The sequence below is a fragment of the Anopheles darlingi genome, chromosome 2 (genome assembly GCF_943734745.1).
Source record: "Anopheles darlingi chromosome 2, idAnoDarlMG_H_01, whole genome shotgun sequence".
Taxonomy (NCBI): domain Eukaryota; kingdom Metazoa; phylum Arthropoda; class Insecta; order Diptera; family Culicidae; genus Anopheles; species Anopheles darlingi.
Genome location: NC_064874.1, coordinates 8,947,825 through 8,964,271, shown reverse-complemented (window position 1 = coordinate 8,964,271; position 16,447 = coordinate 8,947,825). Strand labels below are relative to the sequence as shown.

The 16,447-nt window shown below is 46.2% G+C and overlaps 3 protein-coding genes across 6 annotated transcripts in view; 1 reads left to right on the top strand and 2 right to left on the bottom strand.

The window, feature by feature from the left end:
- The window catches only part of LOC125951135 (uncharacterized), an 8,931-nt gene extending 8,667 nt beyond the window's left edge, over positions 1 to 264 (top strand). The window contains exon 5 of the mRNA XM_049679748.1: positions 1 to 264. This exon is cut by the window's left edge and continues 991 nt beyond it. The gene's annotated coding sequence lies outside the window, so the exon portion shown is untranslated.
- Positions 265 to 302: 38 nt separating this feature from the next.
- LOC125951127 (ATP-binding cassette sub-family B member 10, mitochondrial) lies at positions 303 to 3,200 on the bottom strand. Its single transcript, XM_049679734.1, has 8 exons — positions 2,867 to 3,200; positions 2,582 to 2,788; positions 2,032 to 2,516; positions 1,733 to 1,964; positions 1,335 to 1,521; positions 1,168 to 1,267; positions 864 to 1,088; positions 303 to 794 (listed from the first exon to the last, which is right to left on the bottom strand). Exons 1-8 carry the CDS (start codon positions 3,198 to 3,200, stop codon positions 519 to 521), a joined length of 2,046 nt encoding a protein of 681 aa, XP_049535691.1. The 3' UTR covers positions 303 to 518.
- A 4,278-nt stretch (positions 3,201 to 7,478) lies between these two features.
- Positions 7,479 to 16,447, bottom strand: part of LOC125951084 (serine-rich adhesin for platelets) — a 33,337-nt gene continuing 24,368 nt past the window's right edge. For all 4 annotated transcript variants that reach the window (XM_049679622.1, XM_049679623.1, XM_049679625.1 and 1 more), the window contains 5 exons: positions 16,030 to 16,126; positions 12,819 to 13,037; positions 11,888 to 12,447; positions 11,207 to 11,379; positions 7,479 to 10,741 (listed from right to left, as the gene is read on the bottom strand). In XM_049679622.1, the coding sequence (XP_049535579.1) occupies positions 7,900 to 10,741; positions 11,207 to 11,379; positions 11,888 to 12,447; positions 12,819 to 13,037; positions 16,030 to 16,126 (3,891 nt within the window). In that variant the 3' untranslated portion in view covers positions 7,479 to 7,899. The remainder of the gene's footprint in view (positions 10,742 to 11,206; positions 11,380 to 11,887; positions 12,448 to 12,818; positions 13,038 to 16,029; positions 16,127 to 16,447) is intronic.

Below are 16,447 nucleotides of genomic sequence, written 5' to 3'. Positions count from 1 at the left end.
GGGTGTACTCGTGAGTGTGTATGTGTGTATGGTGGACGATTTTACGGCTTTCGATGTTCCAGCATACCAGTAAGCTTTGTTTTGTTTCGATCAAATGTCCATTCATCAAGCAAACGGCAGTGAATCCGATCAAATGATCATTCATGTTCAAATCATTCATGAGGCGATTGTGGTGGAAAACAATTTAACAGAAAAACGGCCAACAACATATAAGTAGATGCAGAATTTTACGTTTAAAATGGAATAAATATACTTTTAGTTGTTGACAATCTAAGCGTGTGGTTAAGATGAAATGAGAAACGAGTATTCCGAATTGCTTTCCTTCACTTCAGCCACCTATTAATATAAAGTCTTTATTCCGCACAGTTTTACAATCGAGAGAACAAGGGGTAACAAACGAATGGAATCTTGTAAAATGAGAAACAGAAAACATAAACAAAAACACTCCAACAGAAGAAAAATCTATAATGTAGGAGTAATAGCAACCGAAAAAATACTATCGCAGCTACCTCGTAGCCCTAGCTAATAGCGGTGGAGCTGAAGGTTTGTCGTTGCACCAGTTCCCGGAACACACCACCCTCGGTCGCGATCAACCGATCGTAGTTGCCATGCTCCACTATACGACCATCGGCTAGCACTGCTATGTTGGTCGCATTGCGGATCGTGCTCAAACGGTGCGCTATCGTCAGTACGGTTCGGTTCTTTGTTAACCGCTCTAATGCGTTTTGTATAAGCTCTTCAGATACCGCATCCAACGCGCTCGTCGCTTCGTCCAGGATGAGGATTTTGGGGTTCTATCCAGAAGAAAGGATGGCAGAGAGTTGAAGAAAAATGTGTTTCCCGATCGCATGACCTCTGCTTACCCGTATAATAGCGCGCGCAATAGCTACTCGCTGCTTCTGACCCCCACTAAGCATTACGCCACGCTGTCCCACCAGCGTGTTCAGTCCGTCCGGAAAGCTACGCACAAATTCGTCCACGTGCGCTTCCCGGACCACACGTTCGAACCTGCTCTCTGATATCTGTTCACCCATGTTGAGACCGTACAGAATGTTTTCCCGTATCGTGCCACTGAAAAGTATCGGTTCCTAGTGTTGTTTTTGGGGCGGGGACGAAAGAAGTGTTTTAGCTGTTGACTCTTGTTGAAGCTGACCATCACTCATTTACCTGATTGACTGCACCGATATAACGCCGCAAGGAGGTTGGATTCAGTTCACGCAGGTCGATACCATCGAGTAGGACCGAACCCTGGGCTGGATCGTACAATCTGCAATCGGGGAAATATAATAAGGGGTTTTCGACAATGCATGCGATACGATTAAAGGTCTACCTACCGGAGGACAAGTGAGGCGAGAGTCGACTTTCCCGAACCACTGCGACCCACAACGGCCGTGGTGGTACCCGGTTCGATTGTCAAGTTTGCTCCACGCAAAATGGGTGCATCTGGCCGGGAAGGGTAATGGAACACTACGTCACGGAACTGTATTTGCCCCGCAGGTTGGTTGGTAAGCTCGATTCCTCCTGCAAATTAGAATCCGAAATAGTTGTGTCTAGTTATCTAGCCAGGCCAGTATGATCTACTTTCGGTGAAAAACAAAGGAATCCGTAAGGTAGCCATGGAATCATATTACCATTGATTGACTGTAAGCGTAATCCAAGTAAACATAGCAACAACGTATCGTACACCATCATCAATCGTACTCGGTAACATTCCTGAACCACCGAAACTCACCGTCGATCGGTATCGTGTATTTGCGATCGATGATCTCCCAAAGTCGACTCGCCGATCCAACGCCTTTGTTCAGCTCCGTATAGAAGTTGCTGAGGCCACCGATCGAGATGGCAGTGTAGCCGGCATACAGGATGAACGAAGTAAGTGCTCCGATTGTCATTTCTGCGTTATTTACCATCGTGCCACCGTAATAAAGTACCGATAGGATGATGATGTTGCCCGATAGACCCGTCTGCCAATGGTAACCACAGTGGAACGGTTAACCAAGCCTGAAATCCGATGCGTCGATAGCCACTTACCATTCCGTAGAACGTTGCTCGTGCTTTCGTTTCCCGGTAACCGATGTTTAGCGCGTCCACCAGCTGCTCGGTGAAGAGCTGCTTCTCAAAACGCTCCTTACAGAACACCTTGACCGTTTTCACGTTACCGAGACGCTCCTCGCCTACCTTCATCACCTCGGCGTACTTGTCCATGAGCTCGCGAGTTATGTTGCGGACGTAGCGGCCATAAACGACTGCACCACCAGCCACCACCGGTACGATGCATGTGCCAACGAGGGCCAAATGAGGCGAGGTATACACCATCATGCCCGTTCCGGCCAATATCATGGCTGTCGATCGCAATCCATCGGAAAGGTTCATGCTAAGAGAGTTGCCAACGAGGAACGTATCGGAGGACAGTCGGTTAACCAGTTCGCCCGTGCCTTTCCGATCGAACCAGCCCGCTTCCTGGTTCAACATCGAGCTGTACACCTTTGTCCTGATGTCTTTCGTTATTCGAAGTGCTGTAACGTAAGCCAAGATCGTCTTTAGTACCACAATAAACGGTAGCAGCGTTCAAAACACGTACAGGCATTGCTGAATAGGTAAACACGACCAAAGTTGGCCAGTCCACCGAGAAGGAAAATGCCTCCGAGTAGGAGACAAAACTGGTCCAGCTGTTCCTTAGCCATGCCCGCTCCGGATGAACCGGCAAAGATGACGTCCAGGATTTTGCCAAGTCCGAACGGAACCGACATAGTGATTGCGGACGAAATTATCAAACATCCGATGCCACCTGCGAGAAGCAATAGAGAAACGAAAAGAAGCGCGGTTAATTAGAGTTCGCTTAGCGATTATGTCGGCGTGTTATCACCTGCGATGTTCCACTGTTCGGATTTCGCAAACCCCAGCAACCGTTTCACGTCGGATGATCGCAGCTGAAGCTTCTTCGAGGGCGGTTTCGTGTCCTGTTCGATGGTTGCATTTGCGGATAAGGGTTTTTGGTTTGATTCGATTTCACTTTTACTGCTGCTGGTGCTGGTGGTAAACTGACGACGCGGCAAATTTCTATTTAACCGTAAATAACGAATCTTTTGCGATTCAACTAGCGGTTCACATTTGTGTGTACAATAATAAAACCGGCGGAAAAATCGAAAGGACGAGGAAAGGACCCTTCGTTCACTGGCTGTTAAAAGGTGGGCGAGCATTTTACCGAGAAGGCGAAAATTTGTAAACACCGCACCGCGACCGCGTGTTGTGACAGAAAACAGCTGATCAGGGCTGCCAAACTAAAGGCTCTGGTAAACTGGCAGCAGCACGAGCGGCACCTGCGACACTTGCGACACTAGCGGCAATTCCGTCAAACACGGGATCGAATGGGACCGTTCAAACGTGCAGCACGTGCGGCAACTGCGGCAACTGCGGCACGAGCGTCACGAGCGGCAAAGTTGTACAAAAATACAACACTGCTGCAATTGCCGCAACTGCCGCATCCAAAAGGTGTGTGGAGTCGGCGTCAAAAGTGAATTGTGGCGTAATATTTGAATGACGGTGTAAATTATTTCGGTTACTTTTTTAGTTTTTCATGAAGTTATACATTAAAATAAGAACTTTTAAGCATTGTTTAGTTGAAAATTAAAAGATATTGTTGTTAGATTCTCTTATGATCGATTCCACACCGATATATAAAGGAAAACAAAAGTAATGTTATTGTTTATCGAATCTATGTAATCATTCGACTGTCCAGAGGCTACTTTGCTGCAGGAAATATGTATTCTTCTTGTTTTAAGCCCGTAACATCAGCAAAAGAAGCGATGGAATGATTCCAAACAAAATCTCTCTCTCTCTCTCTCTCTCTCTCTCTCTCTCTCTCTCTCTCTCTCTCTCTCTCTCTCTCTCTCTCTCTCTCTCTCTCTCTCTCTCTCTCTCTCTCTCTCTCTCTCTCTCTCTCTCTCTCGCATCTATTGCATTCAGTCTTTTCTGATAAGAAAACCAAATTTATCAGGTCGGTTCACCAATCTTTACGTCACCTATCCGACAACACAGCTAAACTCCCCCCCCTCCCTTTCCCCCTTTTGTTATCATAGCATTTTTGGTGCTTTTCGGCCACTTCCTTCCGCCTTTGCGCAGCACAGCTGCTTCTACGAACGCGACCGCACCACATTTGTTTCTGTTCGTGCCACCACCTCGTGGTGCAGAAACGGTAAAAGTTGTTTGGCGATCTTGTTCAGCTGCTTCCGCCACGACATTACCTGATACTCCAAAACCAGCGGACGATATTTCTGCTTCCAGACATGTATCTCTATGTTCGTCTGGTACTTCGGACAATCGCACGCAGCTGTGCAGCCATTTTTCTGTCGGTATACCTCTTCAGCATCCTTTGGAGCTGTCAGATCAGAGTGTCGGCCGTACGGAACCGAGCCATCTTTCGATGGTCTAATTGCTGTCCATTAGTGCCACGATGCTATAGAAGCCGACACAGAAGTCCTCAGTATCTACAAAGTTCCACAAAATGCCCATTAACCGCGGCTCTTACAATTCCATTAAGTTGCACACGCCTATGCGCACGCCCGTCCGTACCGTTACCGCCTTCTCCACCAACATGCCTCTCTTCCACTATAAATATAACTTACAAAACTCGCCCGAAAAGATTTTCTTTCTAATACTAGAATTAATATTACAAAGAGCTACGCTTTATGATAATGTCGTAACACAACACAAGTTTATTCCATAACTCTTAGCTATAAAGCTAAAATTAAGCTGGCCTTCTGGCAGACACCGGAACGGACGAATACTAATTCTTCTCATTTCTCATTGTTTTTGTGGCGATCTTTCCGGTTCCGATGACACACGCATCCTCGAAGTTTTCCGTCTCTACAGCAGCGCATAGGACGCTCGCGATGAGATCGATAGCACGAGATCACTGCAGCGATGTCGTCCTGAGAAATTCCATATCCATCTGTATGTAGCTTTTTGTGTAATGCTTCCGCAGGAGCCGCTCGTAGTCTGCACAGCGATAAAATTGCAGCGACGTTTGACTCGGGGATGTGATGTCCATCTTCAACTGTTTGCTGGTATACTGCTTTCACTTCTGGTGCTTCCGGCATTGTTGATGACTATTTGGTACTTTTTTACGGTTTTCAGCTATGAACTTCTCTGCCGGGCGGTTCGTGTTTAAATGTTACTTCGAGCAACTCTTTTATTTCTAAAATGCTCGACACAGTGGGATCCATGACGATTAAATCCGAGAATTAAGGCGGCGCAATGTTTTATCAAGGCTTAAAGTATCTCACTTGCGTGGCAAGTTGCAAGCAAGCTGTAGTCGCACGCAAGTGAATTGAATTGAACCAGTGATAAGTGATCCGTCGCGAACGGCAGTAGATAACCGTTCATACGCATCCATCTTCGAAGATCATGGATTTTCATCCACATCCCACGTCGAAAATCATCCATTTTCTAGATCTATAGACGTTGTCGCGTTCATATTTGTTCCAAAATCGACACTGTTAAGGAAGAAGTCCATTATGGCGCAGCACACTGTATCATATGATTTCAGTTTTTTCACTTTCAAAACTTTAAACCGCATCACAGAAGTAAATGCTTCAGGTATTGTTGGACACTAGCCGCTCAATAGACTTTATTATGCACCACAATTCACTAAAATTCAAATTGCTTTCATGCTCTCGATTTTTTCATGTCCTATTCGATTGAAAAGATGGCTTATCTTATCTTTCCAGCCCTACAGTCGCTTATGCATTCAGTCCTCGCTTGCGTGTATATTGACAAAGGTAGGGTGATTATGATGGCAGTTTGGTTACTTCGAGGCATTCTGATACTTAGCTGCTACTAGCGGCGCCTGGTGAGGTTATTCCACGAACCCGAATTGACACAACTCGCCAAATCGTCAGCTAACGAGCATGTTGCTAGAAAACATGATCACTTCTTAAACAATGAGGCTGTGTCAATGATTCAGGACCCCATCTACCAGCTTGGTACTGAGCACGATCGATATCATCCGGTAGTATTAGAAGACCTGCACCGAAGTGGAGCTGATGAATGTCGACAGTGAAGGTTGAGCTAGTGCCATTTTCTTTCGTTTAGTTATCAACTAGGAGAACTTTGGAAACAAACGGGTACCGATGTTTGTACTTTTCTTAGAATAGGTTTATTCATTTCAAATAGAATTCTGTTCAAACTCGCTTATGAAGCCGTCCGTTGTCATCGGAACACGGCCACGTGCTTTTTGCAAACTATTAGTATACACACTTCCCAACATCTCTATACGCCTTGTTCCATAGCTTCGTCATCTGTTTGTGATCTGATTTGTATATGTATATATATAGATGTATATAATTTTACGATTATACAGATTATAGTAAAAATAATTTTCTCTTCATTTCGCTCATCACTTCATATCATTTTGTTTTCCAACTGGCGATCAATGTTGCGTCAGTAAGTGACCGCTCCACTAGTTCTCGGTTACTAGGGCTACTTTGCTGCTAATGCGACACTAGCGGGCAAGCTAACTACTATCAGAAAAATCGCAATTCATAGAAATAGCATATGCAACGGAAAGTTTGTACACGCCTGTTTCCAGTCACGAAAATTTGCCATTCTTTTGAATAGTACTTAATTCATTCGCTTTAAAGCTTATATTCAATTCCATTCCAGAAGAATATTATAAGTTTACTAAAAAAAAAACCCAAACAGATGAATTGTGGTATTCCTCTGTTCCAGAAAGTTAAGTAAACATGTATGTTTTCAAAAACTCTTGCAAAAGTGGCTCCATTGCATAAACGGTGTATTATTACTGATAGAATTAGCATTATTATTGCTTCTGTTAACGATAAAGTTGGCCGATAACCTAACGGAGAGTTCTAACTTAACCGAAGCAATAAGTGAACTATATCTAGCGAGTGAATGGATATCTCTCCCGACTTCTTGAAGTTTAATCCCCAAATCCGCCAATCTGTTCGGGTCGAAGAGGATACAAAATTGAACAAGAGCAAAGATAGTTGAGTTTCCGGTATGTCACCGAATAATATTAAAGTGTAATAAATTAAATTCAAATCATGCACTTCTACTACATTACATGATTATATCTATGTCCTGGCTGTGCTTATCGAATCCTTCGGGATCGTTAAAGGAGCTGTACGATCTGTTTTTTTATTCTACCTTCTAAAGCCCTTCGTTCTCATGCAACATTAGCGAAGATGCTCGAAATGACACCTCTTTCCATTTGTTTCCAGTTTTGTGGAATGTTTCTCCTTTTGTCAAGAGATGTATCTAGTAAGACCGATATGTTTTCCGTCCCGAGTTCCGAGTTTCGCACCTTGAAAGATTAGTCAACAGCCGCCGGTAGTAAGAGAGTGATTGGCATGACTAGAGAGGATGATCATGGCGTAAACAGAGCAGAAACGAATTGAAAGATGCCCCGTGGAAGAAGAATGGGCGGAAAATGAGAAAGAAGGGAAAGAAGAATAGCGCAGAGTATCTAGGAACATTATATTCATTCATTCACTCACTTCAAAGATATTTAATTGCGTAATTTCTACCTAAATCTCAACCTTCCAGCAGCAGCAGCAATAGCAGATGACCTTGCTTGTAGCGAGCACTCAGTACTTTACACAAACTTACTCCCCTTCGTATTTCATCGTCAACCAAATTCATTCTTAAACGGTGATTTCTGATTTCTGACTCTATATCTACCTACAGTACAAACGTTCAAGGGAGCTTTCGTACGAGATGATTCGTTCTCTATAAGTTAATATTAAATTTGTTTCTTTTGCTTATAATACACACGTTTTCCTTCCCCTGTGTTCCGGCCCCTCCACCTGACACGAATTTTGTCACCAAACCGATTCTATTTGTGTTCATCATTCTCCTTTTGTTTGTCTATCTGTCTCTCTAGGCACTGTTTTGGTCCTCGTTGGACGAAACGCGGGACATGGATCTTTGTTTCTGTTGTGGTATCACAGTTAATGATTTTGGTATCTTCGAAAGCAACTGAGCGGCCGAATTCTCGTTGGCCAAGCTGTTGGCCGCTCCCAGCCCGGCATTGCTGTACGCGTGCACGAACGCTTGCAGCTGAGCCTGCGACACCAGACTGGAGCAGCCACCCTGAAGTAGCTGGTCGAGCGGATTGATCAAGGCTGGCGAAGAGACTGCTGGTGCACTCAGATTATTGTTGCTGTTGCTGCTGTTGAGTGTCATCTGTACGTTGTGGTGGCTAGAGCTCATGCTCATCGAAGGTGGGGCATGGGTGGCGGTAGCGGCGGCTGCGACCAGTGCCGCCGATGCCTGCGACAGTGCATGCAAGGAGGGGTTTGTAATTTGATTGTTCGCCTGTAGGGCAGGATGCATGCTGACGCCCGTTGCCGAAGGGAGCGTGATCGAGTTGGCCGTGATCGTCATTGGATACACGGTCGTACTGTTCGGCAGCGAGAGTGGCTTCAGCGCGGAACTATTGCCGCTGCTGTTGCTAGCCTGCTTTGTGAGGTTATTATTGTTGCTATTGGCTGAAGTCATGGTTACCATAAGGCTACTGTTGATGCTTTTCTTTGCGCTTACCGAGCCACCGCTCGAGTTCGTAGATCCCCCGTACGGCTTCGCGCTACTCCCGCTAGCGGAGGAGAAGCTAGCGGTTGTGGCCGTTCCGGCCGTTGAAAGCGGGATAAGAGAATTTTGCTCGAGAATTTGATTCGGAATCTGTACCATCTTTGGTCCACCAGTGAAGCTACAATCGGATGAGACCGATAGACGCAGGTTAGGAATGGTGTTACCGGCGGCAGACGCCGGTGATACTGACGGTGGAGACGAAGCAACAGGCGATGATGTGTGTGACCCTTTGTTTGGGGTTGTCTGTTGCTGTTGCTGTGGTCCTACCCCCGGTGGTACTCGCTTGTTGCCCGATAACAGCTGCTGCTGAATCAGTTTCTCGCGTCGCAGAATGCACATGCGGTTGTAATCGTTGATTGAAATGTGGTACTGTTTACCACCTGACATGACCTGCACCAACCGAGGTAGCAACCGTCCGTCCGCCGTCTTGTAGAGTGGCTCCGTCTTCAAACTCTCCGTTACACCCGGTACAATGGCGAGCAGTGTCGGACGCCAGGTGCGAGACGATTCACGTCGCTCTGCTTCCGTTAGTTTGTCGGGCATGTGGATAATTTCTCGATTTGCCGTTCCGGTAGCAGTCGCTGCTACATTGTCTGGCGGTGATTGGTTTACCGACTGCTGCTGCTCCTGTTGCAGTGATGGTGGAGAGGTTTGATGCTGTTGCTGCAGCAACGATTGTTGTTGCTGTGGTTGGGTATTCGACGCTGGCCGCGACGCTGGTATGGTAGTGATCGTTACACTAGGCTTTCTGTTGAGACAGATCAATTCCGGAGGCATCGAAGTAGCCGGTGTCCCTTTCGGATCGTCCAGTTTGGCCACCTTCGATGCGCCTGCTGACGTGTGTGGCGATGAGCTGGCTACAGGTACTACCGAGGGCTTGGTGCCACCATCGATAGATATTTTACGCTTCAAATTACTGCCCATCGTCTGATCCTGCTGCTGACTATTGTTGGCCAGGTGCAGGTTGTTTGATTTGAGTAAACTGACTGGTGCTGCTGGTGTCGAAGCAGGCGGTGAAGCAGCTTCAGAAAGAAGGTGCTGCTGCTGCTGCTGCTGCTGCTGCTGCTGCTGCTGCTGCTGCTGCGGTTGTGGGGTAACCGTTAGTCCACCAGGACTGTTTGTGGATTGTCCGGTTGTACCGGCAACGGATGCGGATTTGGATCCACCACGAACCCGTGAAGTCGGCACAATGGTGATGGTCGAGTTGCTAAACTGTTGCAAAATGTTATTCGCCTTTTCTAGCTGTCCCCCGCCCGTTGGTAGCACGTGTGAGGTCGTCGATGGCGATAGTGAGGCTAGCGCAGGTGGTGACGAGGACGCGGAGGGTTTATTATCGTAGGACCGCAACCGGCTCTGCATCGCTTCGGCGTAACTCGTCGCGTTAGTTTTTGCCTGCGACGACAGCACTAGCTCGCCGTTGCGGAAATATTTCTCCAGCAGCAGCAGGTGCCGCAGGAAGCTGGACTGATTGCCGTAGGGTTCCTGCAGCTCTTCCCACAGTGCACGGGTACTGTCGTCGTACTGTACGGTCGTGGTCACCTTGCTCCAGCCTTCAGGCGTCCGCATACTAGCCGAGCTGAAAGGAATGTTCACATGGATGCCCAGGTCTTCCTCGCCCGGGAACAGCTCGCGCATCGAAATGTTTGGATTCGATTTCAACACCTTCGTCATGTCGATGTTATCATCTTCCCGTACTTGCTGTTGAGTGGTCGTACTGGCGGTGAACGGTTTCGTCGCCGGTAGAATGGAGATTTCACCAAGGTCACCCATGGCGGCCGCCACGACTGCGCCATTGTTCTCGACAATGCTCACTTCCGGTGATTTTCGTACATTCGCACGGCGACGCAACGAAACTGAGTTGTCACCGATAGAAAACAGCTCCGATACGGATTGGAACGATTGCTGTTGTTGTTGCTGCTGCTGCTGCTGCAGTGCCAAGGTGGCAGCATCGGGATACACTTCTTCTTCCTCTGCTTCTTCGCCCTCCTCGTCTGCTTCCTCTTCGTCGCCATCTGAGATGACAATGTCGGCGGTCGATGAAGATTGCCGGCAAGAGACGACCGATGCAGGGTCCACCGCTTGTATCATCACCTCCTCGTGCTCGTTGTTCCTATGCCGAGCATTGTACAATCTGTCGATAGTAAACGCATATTAGGAAAGCACAGAAAGAGTGAATGTTAATTATTAGCTGAGGCATTGAACAATAGAAAACTCTGTTGACACAATTGGCCGACAAGACGATGGAGACGCCCGGTCATTCAGGCGTTCGATCATTGGAAAACGGGTGCTTGAGATGAAATGAGTGTGCCAAGTCGTCCCGGAATAGGAACCAGCCTTTCACCATGACACACTCTATGCTACCCACACAATGGGTGCTTTGATCTCTCCAAAAATTTGTCGCAACTGAATTCAAAGACAAACGTATCCTTCATGCCGTTCTGAAACCCCAGACACGAAATCATCGTGTCTACGCCACACAGTAATACCCTTTAGGGGAAATCGGAAACAACTAATGACCGGTCGTCGTCGTCGTCCTTTTCGCCATCGTCTTCGAGCGAGACTGTTCTTAGTCCGTTTCGGCCGCGTTGTCGCTTACCTTCGACTGTAGTTCGCAATAAATTGAGACTTTTGCGAGTTTACATCCGACGATGGCTTAAGCAATAAATTAGCATAATATCTACATATTTTACAAACGACCAGCTCCGAGCTGCTCAGCCTCACGCCTGGTATGCCCTGCTCCTGGATCAGGCGCTCTAATTGTGGAATATTCTGCGTTGCCAAGCGTGTTTTGCAATGAAACGAGACGAGAAAAAAAGGAAAGAGATGATTTCAGTAAAAGAAGCTTAAAATCACATGGTAATGTAAGAGGAAAAGATATAGGGTTGCCCACATCGCTGGACCGCAGGCAATGACAGTGACGATACCACGAATAGAAGACGGTAGCTTCGTGCGGCCACCAGTGATGTCTTCGCTGGAGCCACAGACTCGCATCGTCTTTGGTCGGGTGGATTCGCATGCCACAGTCAATTGGCTCACATCGGATGGGGGAGAGAGTCTACCAACCGACACCGCATACCATCTGCTGTAGCACCCCGTCACCGTCAGCGAGGCGCGAGAACATTGGGGTAAAGTTTACCCAAAATTTATTGCCATTTATTTCCGGTGTACCGGCATGGCGGCCTTATGCCATTAGACAAGTGCGGTAAGGAGGATTTGGGTTTCACGAAGCGGATGATGGTGATGCCAGGTAGAGGGTTGAAGGTGGGATGATACTTACATTGAACATGTGGTACACTTGGTTCCGCTGCAACTGCCTCATACACATGGCGCAAATCATCAGGTGGTCAATTTGCTCGTAGTGCTTGTTGCAGATGGAGACGTAATCCGCGTTGCCCTGCTTCGGTGTATGCTCGAGATTGATGTCCAGATGTTTGCCAATTTTGCGCTTCATCTTCATCACCCAGCGGCGCCGGAGGGACTGCATCGCATTAGCCGTACAGTGACGCACGGCACAGATCTCACGCACCTTATTCACACCGTGATGCGTTGGCTCGCCGACTGCGCCCGGCTGTTGCTGCTGCTGCTGCTGCTGGCCAGCGATACTCGTTAAACCATCCTTGTTGGTGGTCATTTTGATCACTATCGGTGTGACAATTGATTGCTGCTGCGACGTCTTGGTGGTGGTAGTCGTGGTGACTGTGCTTGCCGATGATGTTCCATCGTTGCTGGTAACGGTCGAAGTGACCTTCTTTTTCTGCGAGGGACAGTTCGCTTTACGATCGACATGCCGGAAGCAAGCGTCGCAAAGGCAACTATCGAGGGTGATTTTTGATTCGGCTGTCGGAGGAGAAATTAAATTTATCACTTATAGAACATAAATACTAGCAAGAAACATTCGAAAAAATACTATTCATTTTGACGATCCTTTGGTTACATCAAACATACTCATTTAAATATTCGCTTACGTTGCCAGTTTACTATGTTTTTACCGTTCAAATATACGAACTGCCTATCGCAAAAGCATATTGAAACGGTACGAACATAGCAACCTCACTACAAATATTCTACAATACCAACCAAGTAGACATAGACAAGAAATTGAACAACCGCCGAAATCAGTTCGCGCTCTAATGTTTCTAGTGTTACATATCGCGAAGTATTTTGAAAAGTTTATAAAGTGTTTGTTAACCAACGGAGGCATCACTTACCTAGCAAAATTTTCTGCTGTCGGTCGGCGGACTTGATGGCAGCAATGTGGCACGGTGTGTCGTACAGTCCGAATTTGCCACCACAGTAGAAGCACTGATCCTGACACAATCGATCTGGGTGAACCTTGAACGAGGAAGCTTTCTCCGGTATGACCAGCGCCTTCTGTATCTCCTTCGTGGAAGGCGGCTCGCCGATCGTTTCCGCTAGGTTCACACCATCTAGAAGAGGGAAAACACCGCAACGCGGTAACAGGTGAGCGATGCAATTAGCAAACAATTTAAAACAATTATAATTTAATAAGCAGTTTGCCTCATAACCGTAATATTGATTCGAAGCCTTGCTCCGCTAGGGTTGGAATGGAGGCTAGAAACCTTTTTTCACCTCTTTTTAACAAGTGGTTGTAGTAATTTCCCTTAAAGTCATTCGACCATTTTCAACGTTACCTTTCCTGTTGGCCAAAGCCTACTTCAGCCTCTGCCACCATTGCACGGTGAGTGTGAAGAAGGTGTCATCAGCGTAACGGAATAATCAACAAATCATCAACTCTGTTTACCATCAGAGCAGGCAGGACGGGTAGCAGCGACCATTGGAGTACGCACCTTCCGGTACAGGATCACCAGACAAGACCAGACCAGACCAGACCTGCCGTGCATCTTACCCTCGGATGAATTTTCTTTCCGTCAACATTTACTTTATACCCCCGAGCGGCTCTCGGCACTAGCAACCAGCGGACGAACCGCCGTTACCCTCATTAGAATTCACTCCAGTTCTGCGTCAAAAATTAACTTCATCCCAAACGCCCACCGGGTGTGGGGTCCCCTCCTGCCTTTTGCTTCGTAAAGATGACCACCATCAATGGGATTTCTTTTCGTTTTTTCATCCAACAAACACAGAAACCCAGCTCCATATGATGGCTAACCTGCGAGATTGTGTGCTTCATTTTGACCCACTAATAGCTTTATCAATCGAGGATGAGAAATGGTACGAGCGTGATCAGAGAAATGAAAACGAAGGTCAGCATTTCAATATTCCATAATTTCAATATCATAATAGGATAGCAACGGTTTACCGAAAGAGCGCCTTGTTCTGCTGGTTCGGCTATCATCATCAAATTCGATCAAGTAAACGGCGGTGTCCATTGTTCTCCTTGTACCAACACCAAGTCCATCTTGGCTACCAAGTCCACGCCGAGTTTCAATCTTCTTTTGCCTGCTTAAAAAAACACTCAGCGAGACTACACTTCTCCATCGCCTTACCATGGCCACTGATGCTAATGAAGCGGATTGTTGTTACAAAAGAGAAAACCATCATTGCCATCTTGTTGGTTTCGCTTTCGGCCTCCCATCCGCCGGACCCTATCATGTCAATAATCATCATCATACGGCGTCGATGAGGACACCCTTCTTCTCAAATCCGATTGGGACACTGAGTAGAAGATGACAAATAGAAATTAAAACAAAAAAGGAACAAAAGGAGGCTGTCGACAGGAACCCATTCCAATCTCGTCGTTATAGTAGACCCTTGGAAGAGGCGGAAGAATCGCGGCATCCATTGAGCGAGACTCCGCATAATTTCAATCTTCAGCCGTTAAGCGATGTTTTAATTACATTACAACATTCTTAGCCCGATGCGGGAAGAGAGAGAGAGAGTGGGTTTTATGACAACAATTTTAATTATTATCATCACCACTGGAAGAGGAAGCGTTGGAAGATGATGCTGCGATGACAATCGCTGACAACATTTAAATCTCTCTATTTACCCGTGTAGCTTCGCGTTTTCCAAAAAATGAGTAGACAACGTAGAGGTTGGTAGATTGAGTTGAAATGTTCAATAAAATCTCGTGAAGCATGGATTTTATGAGCATTCTAAAAGGACAAACCGGAACGAAGGGATGTTTCATAAATGCACCATACCATGCCTATGTTGGCTTGCTGCAGTAAAGTTTTTAATTATGTAGATTTACTAACGAAGTACGACGCATTAGTTTGAAAATTCTGGATAGAATATATTAAATGCATTCGAGAGAGCATTCGAGAAGTTATGAATCGAAAGGTGGCACACCATGCGTCTCCATCAGTATCCATGAATCAAGTTGCCTAATATCTTCGCCTAATTTCCTTCATCCAGCTTACTAAACTGTTCTACATACATGTTAGGTGGTTTATTGGGTTTAATTCAGACCTACTCACACATAACCAGCATTTGGTTAAGGACTATAATCCCGTTCTATATTAAAAAGAGCTCTAGGCACTATACGTCTCCTGCTCTACAAATTATAATCACACCGGATGTCCGGCGAAATTGTTGAGCGCCTTTGAAAAAGTGAGAAGCATACTAAAAGAACGCAAATAATGGAGGTTTAGAATTGTCTTTCTTTTGTTGCATTCGAGCAAAAACCGACAATCCTACCATAAAGCCCAGTTCCTACGGTACCAAATAACGACGTCAGCGTAATATTGTCAGCATAAACTAGACGACAAGCCCTGGAACACTGTGACACCGTGTCGTTGTCTAACGAATGGACGGAATAAGGATTGGAGAGTGGGACTTTATCCTATCTAAACATTTCCACAGCAACTCGCAAACCGGAAGGGGCAAATCCATCCTCTGTCCTGCAACATTGTGATTGTAGTCGACACGATTTAACGGTCAGCTACAGGCACAGATCTGGTTAAGGCAGATCGTTTGCTTTTATCCAGCAACAGCACCTGCTGCCGAACAGTGTAAACATATTACAATTGTAATAACACACCCCGACAATAAAGGCGTTCCACCATTCGATCACCGATTGCAATAGAACTGCATGGTAGGTATGGATGTGATGATTTTTTTTGTCTGTCACATCTTCCGAAAACATTGTTTAGGTCAGAGTTGGACGTGTAGTGACAGCTTCCATGAACCGCCCACAGATGTGTTCATTACATGTTGCGCATTGTGTGGAGGTTAGTACAACCTGACATATCCCCGGTTGCCACATAGAATTGATGAAGAAGAAGTTATCATTAGATAGTGTATGGTTCAGAATTTCGATTCGATTGCTGCAGCAAAAATGCAAAGCAAAGCAATGCAACAGCTGTTCCATTCGAATTTGCACATTTGTTTTTTTTTGTTTTGGCAACATCATTAAATAATTTGAGTAAAATTCTGGTTTAGAGGCACCACTTTTCTCAATCTCTAAGGGCTAATTCTCTTTACTGTTGGCAAACTTACCTGTGGTGTGAGATCGACTATGTGTTTTCCTGCCACCAGCACCACCGCTCTCCCGGTGTCCATGTCCGTCAGAGGAATTGGACGAATGATGATCAGCCTGTGAAAGAACCGGTATAAAAGGGAATAAGGAAAATCAATCGGATATTCCCGATACGATACGGACACGCAACGCAACAGGTAAAATAGCGGCGAAAGTTTATGGTAGCGCACGGAACGGCAAGAAAGCATTAGTTAAGATGGTCTCCTTTCTCTCATAGAATGGTCTCATGGGTTAATGCAAATGATCATGAATAGTAGCCTTCAAAAGCCAAAGCAGTGACGATGTCCTTTCTTTTCACATGAATACGAGAAAGGAGTCATTGCCAATCTGGTGAAGGAGGAGAAACTAGGAGTAAGTTCCAATCGGTTCGGTTTCGCG

What these genes read in the sequence shown, in the direction of transcription:
- LOC125951127 (XM_049679734.1), bottom strand. Translation starts at nt 3,200, where the DNA reads ATGCTCGCCCACCTTTTAACAGCCAGTGAACGAAGGGTCCTTTCCTCG. An exon ending in CGAACAGTGGAACATCGCAG is followed by an intron (nt 2,789 to 2,866) that starts GTGATAACACGC and finishes TGCTTCTCGCAG; the next exon opens with GTGGCATCGGATGTTTGATA. An exon ending in GAGCAACGTTCTACGGAATG is followed by an intron (nt 1,965 to 2,031) that starts GTAAGTGGCTAT and finishes TACCATTGGCAG; the next exon opens with ACGGGTCTATCGGGCAACAT.